At 34.3% G+C, this 16,056-nt stretch overlaps 1 protein-coding gene across 2 annotated transcripts in view; it reads left to right on the top strand.

The window, feature by feature from the left end:
* Window positions 1-10,700: 10,700 nt before the first annotated feature.
* LOC21388455 (protein MANNAN SYNTHESIS-RELATED 1) overlaps window positions 10,701-16,056 on the top strand; it is a 6,120-nt gene continuing 764 nt past the window's right edge. Inside the window, exons 1-6 of one of the 2 annotated variants that reach the window (XM_024175106.1) lie at window positions 10,701-10,915; window positions 11,059-11,178; window positions 12,994-13,138; window positions 13,243-13,313; window positions 14,306-14,391; window positions 14,603-15,182. In XM_024175106.1, the coding sequence (XP_024030874.1) occupies window positions 11,077-11,178; window positions 12,994-13,138; window positions 13,243-13,313; window positions 14,306-14,391; window positions 14,603-15,182 (984 nt within the window). In that variant the 5' untranslated portion in view covers window positions 10,701-10,915; window positions 11,059-11,076. Of the gene's footprint in view, window positions 10,916-10,941; window positions 11,179-12,993; window positions 13,139-13,242; window positions 13,314-14,305; window positions 14,392-14,602; window positions 15,183-16,056 lie in introns of those variants that run through there. The other variant, XM_010112584.2, reaches the window with a different exon arrangement.

Genomic DNA, 16,056 nt, shown 5'->3' with positions numbered 1-16,056 from the left:
TGGCTTGAGAAGAAAGGTATACCAATCTCATTTATCTGTTATGAATCTAATATGGTTGATGTTATTTATAACACATGGTGGGTTGATTCTGGTTCTACAATCCATATTTCAAATACCCTGCAGGGTATGCGAGACCTAAGGAAGCCAGTGGAAAGTGAGCAGTGCATTTATTCAGGGAACAAGATGCGCTCGCATGTGGAGGCTGTTGGAACATGCAGTTTAGTTTTAAGTAGTGGTTTTATTTTGAATTTAGAAAAGACATTTTATATTCCAAGTTTCTCTAGGAATTTAATTTCAGTTTCAAGACTTGTACCTTTGGGATATTCCTTTAATTTTTATGAAACTTCTTTTAGTTTTTTTTATAAATCTAATCTTATTGGAAATGGTACATTATCTGATGGTCTTTTCTCTATTAACTTGCAAAATAATATCACTTATAATGCTATGCATGTTCACACTGGCACTAAAAGAAGTGTCATAAATGACAATTCCTCTATGTTATGGCACCAGAGACTAGGGTATATCTCCATTCAAAGGATTAAGAGATTGGTAAATGAAGGAGTACTCAATACTCTTAATTTTACTGATTTTGAAACTTGTGTGGACTGCATTAAAGGAAAGCAGACTAACAAATCCAAGAAAGGTGCAAAAAGGAGTACATACATATTAGAAATCATACATACAGATATTTGTAGTCCAGACATAGACTCACAAGGTCTAAAATACTTCATCTCATTCATAGATGATTACTCACGTTATATGTATCTCTACTTGCTTCATAATAAGAACGAAGCGTTGGATGCCTTTAAGGTCTTTAAGGCTGAAGTAAAGAAACAATGTGGAAAACAAATTAAGATCGTGAGATCAGATAGAGGTGGAGAATACTATGGTAGATACACTGAAAATGGACAAGCACCTGGTACATTTGCAAAGTTTCTTCAAGAAAATAGGATAATTGCCTAATACATTATGCCTGGTTCTCCAGACCAGAATGGTGTGGTAGAAAGAAGAAACCTAACCTTAATGGACATGGTACGGAGTATGCGTAGCAACTCCAAGCTTCCTGAATTCTTATGGACAAAAGCTCTTAAAATGACTGCGTACATATTGAACCGAGTTCCAACCAAGGCTGTTCCAAAGACGCATTTTGAGTTATTCAAAGGTTGGAAACTGAGTTTGCAACATGTGCGCGTTTGGGGATGCCCGTCTGAAGTAAGAGTTTATAACCCACATGAAAAGAAACTGGACCCAAGGACCATTAGTGGATATTTTATTGGATATGCTGAAAGGTCTAAGGGATACAGATTCTACTGTCCATCTCACAGCACTAGGATTGTGGAATCAAGAAATGCAAAGTTTTTTGAGAATGACTTGATTAGTGGGAGTGATCGATTTCAGGGCATTATTTCTGAAAGAAATCATATTGATATTCAGCCTTCCACTTCAAGTGACAGATTGATTGTCATTCACAACACCCCTCAAGTTCAAACAGGTGTTGGACAACTAATTGTTGAAGCTCCATAAACTACTGATGACAATCCAGTAGATCAAGGTGTTCAAGAATTGCCAGAAATTATTGAACAACCAGTTGCACAACATGATCCTTAAGAAAATGTTGATACAACTTTAAGGATATCTACTAGAGTAAGGAAATCAGTAATACCTAGTGATTATGTTGTGTATCTACAAGAGTCTGACTACAACATTGGAGCCGAAAATGATCCTGAAACGTTTTCACAAGCCATGGATAGCAAAGAATCAAATTTATGGTATAATGCCATGAAAGAAGAGATGAATTCTATGGCAACTAATGGAGTATGGGATCTTGTTGAGTTGCCTGATGGTGTTAAAGCCATAGGATGTAAATGGGTCTATAAGACAAAGAAAGACTCATTGGGCAACATTGAAAGATATAAAGTAAGACTCGTTGCTAAAGGATTCACTCAAAAGGAAGGAATCGACTACAAGGAGACCTTTTCTCCTGTATCTAAGAAAGATTCTCTTCGTATTATTCTAGCATTAGTTGCATATTTTGACTTAGAGTTGCAACATATGGATGTGAAAACGGTATTTCTCAATGGAGAACTAGAAGAAGAGGTTTACATGAAACAACCAGAATGTAATGACCGGGAAAAATTTAGATCTAATCTGGACAGTCTGGTAATTGACCGAAATCCTTTCCGGAATAGTAAGTAGTAGAATTTTGATGTAATCAAGAAAATGTTATGTAGAAGCTTTATGTACGGGGTAAAATTTCCCGAAATATGTAAAGTTATAATACGGATATTTTTACAAAGAAAATTCATAAATATCGATTATAAATAGTGAAATATCAGTTAAAAGTTAGAAATTTTAGCGGGTATATTTTAGTTATGAAAAACTGAAATATTTGGTATGTGACCAAATGAATAGCTAAAAAAGAGTAGAAATATTAGAAGTAAGGAAAATAGCAAAAGTTCCTGAAACAGAATTTTCCCGAGTCAGTTTAAGCAGGAAACTGCTAAAAAAATGAGTACCACAAGGATACACGTTTTGGGCAATTTTGAATCAATTAAAATGATAATTTCAGAAAAAGAAATTGACTAATGAGATACTTAAGAGAATTGGGTTGAATATGAAAAGTTTGACCCATGGTACTCGACAGTCCAGAAAAGTAGATTGAACCAAGTTATAGTGTATATATATATATATAAGATTATCTTAAAGTACAATTATAAAAAAAGTAAAAAGAATATTACTGTGAGGTGGACATAAGTTCCACATGCAATAACACCACCTGGCGTTTAAATGTGAGACTTGATGACTCACGTTACATACTTCACACGTAAGGAATGAAACTTTCTGGTGTAATGCCATTACTTACATTATATACTTCATGTAAAGCATAGCAGAGGAAAAAAAAAAAAAAAGAGATGTGAGAGAGTTACGAAGAAAGAAAAAAAAAGAGTTGTTAGAGAGAGACGGAGAAAGGAAAATCAAGTATTTTCATTGAGATTTCTTCCGTTCAGTCCGGTAGAAACGTAACTTAAGGCGCTCAGTGAAAAACCTTAACTTCTAGAGGTAAGATTTCGGATTTAAAAATGAGAATTCTATGATTTCTTGAGTTAGATGAATAGTAACCCATCTCGAAAAACTTTCGTTAAAGTAAAAATCAAAGCCGAGGTTTTGTAGAGCATCGTAGTAGGAGTCTAACGGTGTAAGTATTAAAACGATTGAACGAAGTTTTGGTGGATTTTCTTTGAAAATCCGTGAGCCTAGATTGAGGAAGAACATGTGTTTTTGTTCAATATTATGTTGGAATCTGTGTTCAGGAATGTGAATTTTGACTCCAGGTACCGGAATCGGAAGTAGAACGAGTTATTGAAAACTCGGGAAATGAGAAAAATAAGGTGAAACTCTGCCGAAATTGAGTTTGAGTAATTTGAACTAAAACTGGATTTCAAGAGGAATATGGGATTAAAGTGTGAAAAGAAAGATGTTTCGATAATCGGTGATGGTTAGAAACCAAACACAACGAGAATTCACAGTTTTGGATTGAAACTGAAAATTAGGCCTATGACTGAGTAATTTGCACGGTTTTAGTGCAAATCCTTGAGATAGGAAATAGTTTGAGGTTGAATACCAAACATAAGGATTGTAGACCTTTCCGACGTAAATTTCAATGTAATTATTGATCTTAGATTTTGAATCTAACGATCGAAAAATTTATGCAATAGGGCCGATTAACGGTTGAAGTCGGACAGCAGCAAGGGAGACAAAGGACGCATTGTTAGCAAAATTTTGGTAAGTACAGTAGTTTTTCCATGACTATATCACGAACAAGCTTGCTTTACTATGTTGCACAAAAATTGTGCATATGGTAGAATTTTTGAATGTTAGATACTATGTTAAGTTAGTATCTACAAGACTTAGGTAATCGTAGAACTTCATTCTGCGAAATATGTATTGATGTTAGGTCGTGATTAAACTAAGAGAAAAGAAAAGTTAAACTTTAACGAAAAGCTAATCTCATGATAAATTGCTAAAAAATGCACAAATTCATAAGATTTAATTAAAGTTACCGTTTCAATGAGAAAATTGATAAACGGTAAGAGACTAAACGTCCTGTTTGTACCAGCCTTCGAAGGAAAGGTTATTATGAGACTATGAAAGAAATGAAACCGTGACTGAGTTAGATTGGTTAGCTACCACACTCCTCACTGGTTATGCGCGCTATGGTACAACATGACAGGGCCCATAAGAAGTAAAATACAAGAAAATGAAACACGGAAATCATTCCATATAATGGTATGGTATCCGTAAACAAGAACGACAAGAGTGAGAAAAACAAATGAAAGTCGTTTAGAATTTTGTACTTAGAAATATGACATGAATACATATATGGGTATGCATAATTAATGCATCTATTTATGATCTATTGATACTTGCTGAGCGAAAGCTCATTAAGTTTGTTCGTGTTGTAGGAAGCACGGGTAAGGCACCGGCTCCCTGAAACTTGTTGCTGGGCATGCAGAGAGGATGTAGCAGTGGAATGTGGGCAAGTGGGTTGTGGATGCATCACGTATTTTGGAAACACTGCATGTTTTATGTATTTTGATGACTAATGTAACAGAATGCTGTCAGAATGCTACAGCATTTTAGGAATGGCTACAAACAGAATGCTAGCTAAATGCTACAGCATTTTAACGTACATGGCAAAAAAAAAATGGCCTGAAATTTTAAGAAGTTATAACTAGTAAATGGTAGAGGTTAAGAAATGGTAAGTATGAGCATAGGATGATGACCAAAAGTTAGAGTCGTCACAGTTGGTATCAAAGTGACGGTTCTGCCACCCACCCACATTCTGCTGAGCATCTGACTCAACATTGTCCAAGTAAGTTATTCATTCTTTTGAATTTAGAATTCAATGTGTGAATTTTGTCCTTATAGGATATATGATATGGTTCGAACAAGGCGAACTCGGACGGTACCCAGAGGGTTGCATAGAAGAAGTATCCGGGGTCCAGGAAGGAGAAGACGTCCGCATAGTCTACCTTCGGTACAAGAAGTGGAACCTATTCCTATAAAGGTACCCCTGCAACCCTTATAGTCTATTAGAGTAGCTGAGCCACCCCCGATTGATAGGGAAGTACAAGTAGCAATGATTAGAGACCCAATAGGATCTAAGGTCGCCGCAAGAGTTGCTTTTTCACTTTATCAGTGTAATCCACCTATGTATGGTGGTCAGGCTCACCCAACCAAATTACAGGACTGGCTACACCAAATTGAATATTTGATGGTAGGCTGTGATATTGATGAGAGTGATTTGGTGATTCTAGCTGCCGGCCTATTAGAGTCTGACGCTAGACAATTTTGGAGAGGTGCGGTGGAAATAAGAAATGCACATGAGGTGCCATGAGGCAATTTTTGTAGTTTACTGCTAGCTCAATTTCCACCAAGAGAGGCACCTGTAAGGATGGCACCAGAGGTTGCCTCTACCTCACAGGCTCAACCACATATTGGGGAGACTGACTTTAAGAAAATGGAGAAGTATATACATAAGGTCGATAAATTTAAGATGCGACCTTATGACACTGTGGCAATCTACGCTGAACGGTTCTTTAGTGAGATTATGACTGATCGCACTATTGAGTTAAAAGAACAGGATGCATATTTCATATTATGGAGGGGGTTAACAGAAGAGTTACAAACTATGGTATTTCTACGATGGGAAGTTACATATACCCTCACCCAGTTTGTAGAGGAAGTAACGCAATTAGAAGAAATTTTGGCTATAGAACGAGAGGAGCAGGAACGTCGCGTTAGTGAGCATTAAATGGAGTTTGAACATAGGCAGAGAGAATACCTACGTAGAAATAGATCAGTGGAGGTGTGTTCTGGAGTAGAAATTGGAACAACATCATCACCCCAACAACAGGGACAAGCAAATGTGGATTCCCAAAACACCGCAAATACAAGTGAGGAAGAAGATCCGGTGGAAGATTTTTGGGAGGCCATTGGGAATTAAGCAGATGTATAATATGATGTAACATTTTGATGATGATGTTACATTTTGGCAATGTAAAAAAAAAAGTGCCCGAGGAATGATCTTGAACGGGAACAAATGAAAAACATTCCTTATGCTTCAGCTGTTGGAAGCTTGACAGGTCTGCACGAGACCTGACATTGCATTTGCTGTTGGGATGTTAGGAAGATATCAGAGTAATCCAAGTGTGGACCATTGGAAAGCTGCAAAGAAGGTGCTGAGATACCTTCAAGGGACCAAAGACTACATGCTTACATACAGACGAACTGAAAACTTGGAGGTGATTGGCTACTTTGATTCAGACTACGCTGGCTGCATTGATTCACTTAAATCAACTTCAGGATATGTTTTTATGCTAGCCAATGGAGCTGTATCTTGGAGAAGCGCAAAGCAAACATTGATTGCTACTTCCACTATGGAGGTTGAGTTCGTATCTTGTTTTGAGGCTACCTCGCATGGTGTATGGATGAAGAGTGGCTTAGAATTGTGGATTCAATTTCTAGGTCATTAAGGATATATTGTGACAATTTAGCTGCTGTTTTTATGGCTAAAAACAACAAAAGTGGTAGTCAAAGCAAGCACATCGACATCAAGTATCTAGCCATAAGGGAATGTGTTAAGGATAAAACAGTGGTTAGTGAACACATTAGCACTGAATTGATGATTGGTGATCCTTTGACTAAAGGCATGCCACCATTGAAATTTAAGGATCATGTAGATAGAATGAGACTTGGTTCCTTTGCGTGATTTTCGTTGTAAGAACGAATGTTATTTTTAATGAAACTCTATTTGTGATGTTTTCTCATATTTGTTTTCCTTGTGTACACATTCATTTATTTGTTGAGAAATATCATTAAGGCTTGGACCTAGAATAAACATAGGGTTTATTCATTAAGTTATATGGGCTATTGTTGAGAAATATTATGCATTGTAATACATGGAAGATAATACTCATTTTTAGAGGACCTATCACCATGATTCATGTATTTTATTTCTTACTGTGGTGAACGATGAAATATATGGACCAAGTGGGAGAATGTTGGATTTCTTTCTCCCTTAAGTTTCAGTAACCAACCGAAACAATCCTCAGAACGTGGTCCATTCTATTTCCCCACTTAAGAAACGTGATTAGTCACGTTCATCTTTAGTTGTCCACCGTTGCCCGAGAAAGACTCTGTGATGGCATAGTCTATACAAGAGGACAGAGCACATTAGTTTTGGGTCCCTAAGCCTACTATCTCCATTCAGTTAGAGTATACACCATCAAACGAGAGATTGAAGAGGTTTAGAAGAACCAAAAAACCCGAGTTTTCTTTTCTTCCACCGAGAGCTTCAATGGCCGGAGGTGTTTATCTCGATCCGTTTATTTCAATTCCGCATTGATCTAATTGCCATTTAGGATCCTTAGGAGCATGTGTAGATCATTCAGAAATTCCAACACACAGTGGTGGTGTCTAGCTGGGATTTGCTTTGCAACGGAGGTTGCGAGTTCTTGGAGCTAATTTGCAATGACGGAGAGAGAGAGAATCGTGAGATTGGAGTGGCCAAGATCGGAGGCGCGAGTTCCGGAGAACGCAACGGCAGAGAGAGAGAGAAATTTGCGAGATTGGAGGTGTGAATTCTGGATATCATGACAACGGGGAGAGAGAGAGAGGGTCACGTACTGTGAAGTTCTGAAAATCGCGACAGCTGAGAGAGAGTCACTAGATCATAGTGGCTAGGATCGGAGATGCGGTTTCCGGAGAACGCGACGACGGATAGAAAGAAATTCACGAGATCGGTGCTGCCGAGATCAGAGGTGCGGGTTCCAGATAGCGCAATAGTGCTTAGTGGTTCGCGTCTCTTCGTCATCGTTGTCGCGATTTGGTCGGAGATGTTTGTGAGGTGTCTAAGCAGTGAGCAGATCAAGAGAAAGAGAGAGAGGAGAAGAAGGAAAGAGAGAAGAATTTCGTGAGACGGTGGATAGAGAGAGAAAAAAATGGGAACAAAAAGAGAAAAGAGAGGGTAATTTGGGGAAACAAGTATTTAAAATTGAAAATATGTTATTATTTATCATATTTGATAAATTATGCTATTTGCTTCAAAAGTATCCATTAAATATGCTATATCATGTATTTTCTCTAAACTTAAAGTTTTGACCTTAAAATTTGTCCAAAATACCTCAAATGGCCTCTTTTATGTGTTTTTATTTTTTGTTTTTAATTTTCTACAGTTCTAGTCTCTTTTTCTTAAAGATTGTTCGGTAATTTAAAAGGTCAAAATCAATTGTTAGTGGAGGTAAGGTATATATTTGTATAATAAATTTAATTTAAAAGTATAAATTTAACAATATTAAAAAATTGAAGGTATAATTTTTAGATAAACTCAAAATACATCGTATAAAATCATAAATATCCCAAAAAAAGAAAGACAAAACAATGTTGTTACGAATCATTGTCAGTTTCGTCTCTCACATTTATTTCAAGAAATTTCAGTTTTGCTTGTATTGAAAGAAATATAATGACTGCAAGGAAAAGAAACAAGAAAAAATAATTACTACTTTCTTTTGTGAACTAGCGTGGCAATTTTAATTGTAAATCTTCTAGAAAGAAGTTGGTAATAGCATACTGCTTGGCTTATAATATTTGCGGACTTATGACAACCTAAAATCCATGTCCATTTAAAAAAATAAAAAAATAATAATGAAAGAAACGTTGCCCGACATAATAGAACAATTATTTCTAGCACATTTTGGTATCCCTGGAATTGTACGATTCTTTTATGTGGCTCCCAATCGTAAAGGAAAAAGAAAATTAAGTGACAATGCAGTATAAGGTATTTCTATTTTATTATGAGCTTTTATTTTGTTTGGTTTTGAAAAGTTTTTGACCCACGGAAACAAAGAACCAAAAAACAGAACAAAGAACGAGTATGCTCAAATAACAAATAAGTAGGTCCATTTACTTTTATGAGAGAATGAATTGTATTTTGTTTGTCTCCCTCTCATTGTTGTATCGCCAATTTGCTTGCTTTTATTTTTAAAAAATACTAACATTACTTTTGATGTCACTCTTTATATTTATTATTTGACACATATACATCACTAATATGATATATTATTATTTAGATAAAAATGAGATAATTGAGTCAATGTATCAAACAATGAATACATAAAGTGATCAAAATAATGACAAAAAAAGTGATACTAATATTTCTTCTCACTTTTTTAACAAAAACAAAAATTATGTTTTCTTCTACTTACACCGAGAAAAAAAAATGGCCCTCAGTTCACAAATTTTATATTTACTACAAATTAATTTGGTTTAATAAATTAACTTTGACCTAGCTATTCTTCATTTCATTTTTTTTTTTTTTTGTGTGGGAATGTACTCTTCATTTCTTTTATTGCAAGTGTGCATATGGAAGGAAAATGAGTACCTATGTTTGATTGGAATAATACAACTATTGTTAGGGAGATTACTTAGTACGCCTGGTGTATCGGTAGGTCAAATTTTTTAAACTGTTAAATATGTATATTTTTTAATTTTTACGTAATTTTATGTAGATCAAACGGTTAAAAACCCTGATGTACCGATATATTAACGTACCAGACAAAGTCTCCCATTATTATTCCAAAGTGAATTATTTATAGTCTTTTTCGCTTTAGACAATAAAAAAAGCTTCATATGGGCCTATTTGTTTTGTCCTTCTCTTAAATTCCTTGGTTCCCAACATCCTCAAAATTAATTCACATGCTATATGTATTTTTGTAGATTTATTTGTTTGTTTATTTATTTTCTGGACAAAACTATCTATGCATATATTGTTTTGACCCAACAACTAATCTTAATTAATACGGACAAAATAAATGCTGTAACAAAACAGAGAGGAAGGAAATCTTAAACATGTGACAAAGACAATCTATTAAAACAAAAGAAATTGTTAAACAAGTTTTAAAGAAAAGTTTGCTATAAGTATTAAAATCCATTTAACTCAAATCTACAACTGTGGTAAATAATTTTCCACAAAAAAATAAAAGGGCGCTTTCTAAATCTCAAAATAAAAACTAAAAAAAAAAAATCGGTTTAGATTGTTAACATTATTATTGAAACTAGAGAGAAAGATAAATGAGAAAATTATGATAAGAATCAATTTGACAAGTTATCTTTCAAGAGTCGGCCTCAAAATATAAAAAGAAAATACCATTTTAATATTATTAAAAATAAAAATTCATATAACAAATTTTTTTAAAAATTTTTTTTAATACGTTAACATATTAAGTTTTTTATCTTTTAAATTTGTATAAAATCACATAAAAATAAAAAATACATAAATTTAACGGTTAAGAAAACTTAACATAACAATACACCGAGCATATTAAAAAATCTCCTATATTTTTTAATTATATTTAGATTTAGATATAACACATATATTAAAATAAATTTATCATTTTTTGAGATTTTTTAATACCTTGACGTACTATTAAATGAAGTTTTTTTAATTATTAAATTTATATATTTTTTAATTTTTAAATAATTTTATATAAATTTAATAGATATAAAACCTGACCAAGCGCGAGAGAAGATCCCTTTCTTATCATTACCAAAGGCTGTCAATTTTTTGTTTTTATTTTTGTTTATTTTTTGTTTTTCCCCTCCAAACTAAAAAGACAGAAGAGAAAAAAAGGGCAAGGAAAGTAGATTTAGGATTTAGGCTGGCCGTCATTTTCCGGGAAAGTGTCGGTGCTCTGTAAGAAAGAAAACTGGATTAAAAAAAAAAAGAAAAAGAAAAAAAGAAAGAAGTCAAATATATTGTCAAATATCCCTGTTATATTATAATAATAGAGGTATCTTGTGTGTATAAGCTCTTGGTTTTTGTCTCGCAAAGCTTCCCCGCTCAAGCTTCCAATTAGTAAATACTCTCTCTCTATATATATACATATATATATACACTTATTTATTGATTAATAGCTCAGCTTCTGTTACTATAGAACTAGGGATCAATTTGTGGGTTCTTTTATCTTGTGGAAGAAGATCTGAGAAAATATTTTGCAGAGAGAGAGAGAGAGAGAGATGGGTGTGGATTTGAGGCAAGTGGTGGCTGGCATACTCACATTGACGATGTTTGTGATGCTTGGCCAAATGATTAAGAGAGACCATTTTGATTCTGCTCAAGTAAGACTTTCGGTCCTTTCTGGAATTTGATCTACTTGTTCGATTTTCTATGCCATCCGATTTTCTATGCCATCCATTTTCTCTTACATTTCTATCTGCAATTTCAATCCACTTTTTAGTGTGGTCTCTTATATTTTTTTTAATTGTCTTCTGGGTAGAACGAATTATATGCGTTACTTTCTCTCTCTTTCTCTCTCTCTCTTAGCATTTTAAGGAAAAGAAACTTATGTACAAAAATGTTACAACATTCTTTATAGCATTTAAAAAAATTCGTAAATTTCTCAGAGATTTTAGAAAGTATAAATATATTAAAGTCAGCTACAGTGAAGGCCACCTAGTAGGGTCGTCACAACATAGGATATCAGATGGCAACAATGCGATTGGGTGATTGTTGATCGACTGATTAAGTCTACTCACGTTTGCTCATCAAGCAAAGTTATTTTATCGAATGACTAGTCGAATTGAAAATAGTCTAAAATAGTAACGTTGCATAGAGTTCTCAGGTCCATTATTCAAACCGAGACAGTTATTTCATGTCAAGGCTCTGAGAGAAAGCGTACAAGACACAACAAGCTCTAAGTTAAAGTTTAACATGACATTTCACTCGTAGACTTTTAGAGGTTTAAGTGGGAGAGTTAGACTTTATGAAGGTTATACTGATGAAAGATGCAATAAGATTCGATACGAAAGGAAATTTTGAGATCTCAAAGAGAATTGGTGAGGATGCGTACATGGTAGAATCGCCATAGAAATTAGTATCCGTGCGCAATGAGATTCACGTAATGATGTTGAAAAGGTATATGCCGGAACTATCATTTTATTACACCAGGAACTAGTTAGTTAAGGTGCACACAAACCTACAAAGGGAAATCATTTCAGGTTTTGGCTCACGAGGAGAAATCCTCGAAAGAAATAAGGTCAGATTCCTTATTAAGACATTTGAGGTAGAATCGCTAAATTAAGAACATGAGTAAGTCATGAAGCAGTAGGATATCCCTAGTTTAGTTAAATTTTCGAGGACAAAAATTTTGTAAGGTGGGAAGATTGTAATGTCCGGGAAAAATCCATAAATTAATAAGTAGAATTAATTAAGGATTTTCTATAATTTACGTCAGCGAAGCTAATTACCTCAAATTAGTACAAATTTTATCTGTTTAGAGGGAATCTTTGAAGATAAGATCAAGGGATGAAATAGTTATTAAAATTATTAATATGCGTTACTTTCTCTCTCTTTCTCTCTCTCTCTCTCTCTCTCTCTCTATATATATATATATATATATATATGTATATATATATATGTATGTATATTCTAAATTTTTATAATTTCTGTTTAATTTGATTTGTTTTGTTTAATGGGTTTTAGTTGTAAAGAATTTTGCACCGACCCTTGTTTATTTTTTCTATGATGTTTAGTGGGATCACTCTCTTGTCCCCTGTTTGTTTCTAGGGAAAGTTGTGAACAAAAGAGAAGTGAAGTGTGATTTTCTGTAGTTATTGTTGAAATTGATTAGAATTCCACCACTTGACTCATGTCTAGTTTTCTTCCTCAATCCTCAATTGTGTACTTTTCCTATGATGTTTAATAGATTCATATTCTTATCCTCTGTTTGTTTTCTGGGAATTCAAGGAAATGGGGAGTAAAGTGTCTAATTCGTGTGAAAAAGAAACTAGTTCCTTGATGCTCTCCATTCAATCTAACAGAAAAATAGGTTCAGATTCCTGTTAGTGTTTGTGTAGATTTATGATTAAGCTTGTATTCTGTGTACTGATGTTGACTGGCTCTTGTTTTCTTGCTTTACATTTTGCTTTGTGTAGGAAACATTCCCCGGAGATCGGCATGTTAATTTAGAGAATGCCAAGATTGCAAAGCAGGGCATTGTTACCCTTCCGGAAAAGAGTGGAGGGCCTTGGAAAGGAGATGGTGAAGAACTGAAGGCATGTTGGTCTAAGCCAGCTCTAGGTATATTTACTTAACATTAACCAATACGAATTCACTGCTTCATTCACCGTGTGCCTATTGCTTTCCTTATTTCTATTTTATTAAAATTTGTTGCTTTGCTACAGATGATGTCGAGCAGACGAACGGGTTTGTCATTTTCTCGTTAACAAATGGCCCTGAATACCATGTTTCACAGGTATGCGAATCAATTGGTTTACTAGTTCATTGGCTTTATGCTGATTTGTTTGTCTTTAAGTATCTATCTGCTTGTTTGACTTGCTCACTTAAATTTTTCTCTCACTTTTTTGTTCAAGGATTTATAGACGACGACAATGGTTGGTTTTTAATAGCCAATGAATTCTGTGTTCTTAATGAGTTCTGTAGCACAATTCTAGAAATTTTAATATTCCTTTCCTGCCACCTATTATGGTGTACCTGCTTCAAGTACACTGCGAAGCATTGATGCAAACGGTGTTCTAGTAATGTAGTCATTTCTTGCTTGAGCGAATGTCAGAAAGGCTGGATAATAATCAGTCTTTCGTCTGCCTGATCTCAAATTCCAGCCTGCTCATATAAGAGATTTTTTTAATAAAAAATGAATATTTGTGAATATTATGGATGTCATTTGAAAATGAGTAGTTCAATTCAAATAGAATCGAACTTTTGAGTGATCCAGGTAAAATGAAATATTCAATTGTCTGTACAAATTGAAATAGACTTGACGTTTTCATATCATCTACCCGCAAACGAAATGCTTTGATACTGAGGAGGGGAAGTCTTAATTTATCTGAAGGCCTCTTTACTAATCTTATCAACTAATCTAAAAGTCATCTTTTCAAAATCAATAATTTGCAAGCCATTGCCCGTCAATGTTACTACTATTTATATTCTACTTGATTGACTGTATCGATAATCAGAATTGGTGGATTCAAGTCCATTGCAAAAGAAGAAATCCAAGTCAATCACAAAACTAAAATATTTCATTCACTTCAAGTCCCTCTATAAAAAGATTAATATACATCAAAGGTCCATGTTAGACCAAGTTCTTTATTATTATTATTTTTCTTTTACCAGAGCTACTTCTTTTGGTGCAAATAAGTCATTTAGTTATCAATATATTTTCTCTCATGAAGGTCACTTTTCCCATTTGCTCTCTAATTTCATCATCACTTCTTGGATATTCTTCAGATTTCTGATGCAGTCGTCGTGGCAAGATATCTAGGAGCAACTCTTGTAGTCCCCGACATCAGAGGAAGCAACCCAGGTGACCAGAGGTTCGTACTAAAAAAGAGTAGATTGAAAATGTGCCTTTCAATTGTCATTTCTTCTTGTTTTCTTGAAAACGAACCTGTTTACTGTATCCTACGTTGCTGTTAGTAAGGAAACATATTAGCTACAAACCGAAGCAACTATCATAATCCAATTGATTTTTCAGTTGGTTCTCAGAAAAGCTTTGATTGGAAGTATTTTTATGATAATTTGCAGGAGTTTTGAAGAAATTTATGATGTTGAGAAGTTTGTGAAAAGCCTAGATGGGGTGGTCAGAGTGACTAAAGATCCTCCTGCTAAGCTATCAACAAAGAATCTTGCAGTTGTGAAGGTCCCTAATCGGGTTACAGAAGACTATATTGTGGAACACATTGAACCAATTTACAGGAACAAGGGCACTATTAGGCTGGCAACTTACTTTCCTTCAGTGAATATGAAAAAGACAGATAAAGGGAGTTCCAGTGATTCAGTTGCATGTTTGGCAATGTTTGGAACTTTAGAGTTGCAACCAGAGATTCAAGAAATAGTTGACTCAATGGTTGATCGTCTAAGAACTTTGAGTCGAAAATCAGATGGTCAATTTGTTGCAGTGGACTTGAGGGTTGAATTATTGGAACATAAGGGCTGTCGAGGAGATGGTGAGTCTGGAACTAAAATTTGTTATAGTGCAGAAGAGATAGCTTCATTTTTGAAGAAACTGGGATTTAACAAGGATACAACAGTATATTTGACTGAATCGAAGTGGGACAGCAGCCTTGACTCTCTGAAGGATGTCTTCCCTAAAACTTATACTAAGGTGAGAAATTTCTTGTACTAATTTTGAACTTTTGCATTTTTTTTAATGACTGTTTAGTTGGTATGAGTAAATTATCCTTTGATTAAATTCACATTATGCTTGCTCGAATAGATGCTACCTTACAAAAATTTCTTTTAAAGAAACAAGCTTTCATTGGTAAAAATCAAAGTGAGAACAAGAAGTCCTCACAAACATAAAGAATAAAGATCCTGACAGAAATAAGAAAGGTTGTTGCAATTTAAAACCAAAAACAAAGAAAACCATAAAAAAAGCCCCATTCCATCTTTCCAATTCAAAACAATCAAGACCAGACCAGAAAAAATTGTTGATGATTCGTAAGAAATTTCTAGTTGAATTAAATCCTAAAGGGTGTGAATTAATGTGGGGTACAGTTATTGGACTAATTTTATGTTTTATCTTAATAGAGTAGTTTGAATCCGAAACTATACCTTTCGAAAATAATGTCAGATATATTAATTAATGAATTTTTAATCCTTTCAATCCAAATTGAGACGTACTTCTTCCCAACCAATCAATAGTTGAGATTTGTAGTTTTTCAGACCAAACAAAAGGAGAAAACTCATTTCATTAATGAGCCTTAGTGATAACTTTCAAGCCAAATCATCCAAAACAGATGATGTCAATGCTCTTCAGCAATTCTCTAGCCATCTTATTTGATCCCAAAAAAAAAAAAAAACCACAATGATTGAGTCACAATTAGCAGGAAATCTCAGAACAAATCAGCATCCCTTTTGAATTTGAATATTATTACAGAATTCTAGGATCTGAGTTGATACGAGTCACTTTTGGTTTAAAAATCATAAAACTTCTTAATTGTCCTTTTCTGTTAAAAAGTGGAACTCTCGGGAAAGAG

The sequence above is a fragment of the Morus notabilis genome, unplaced genomic scaffold (genome assembly GCF_000414095.1).
Source record: "Morus notabilis unplaced genomic scaffold, ASM41409v2 Scaffold1776, whole genome shotgun sequence".
Classification (NCBI taxonomy): Eukaryota; Viridiplantae; Streptophyta; class Magnoliopsida; order Rosales; family Moraceae; genus Morus; species Morus notabilis.
This window is presented reverse-complemented; position numbering and strand designations above follow the sequence as displayed.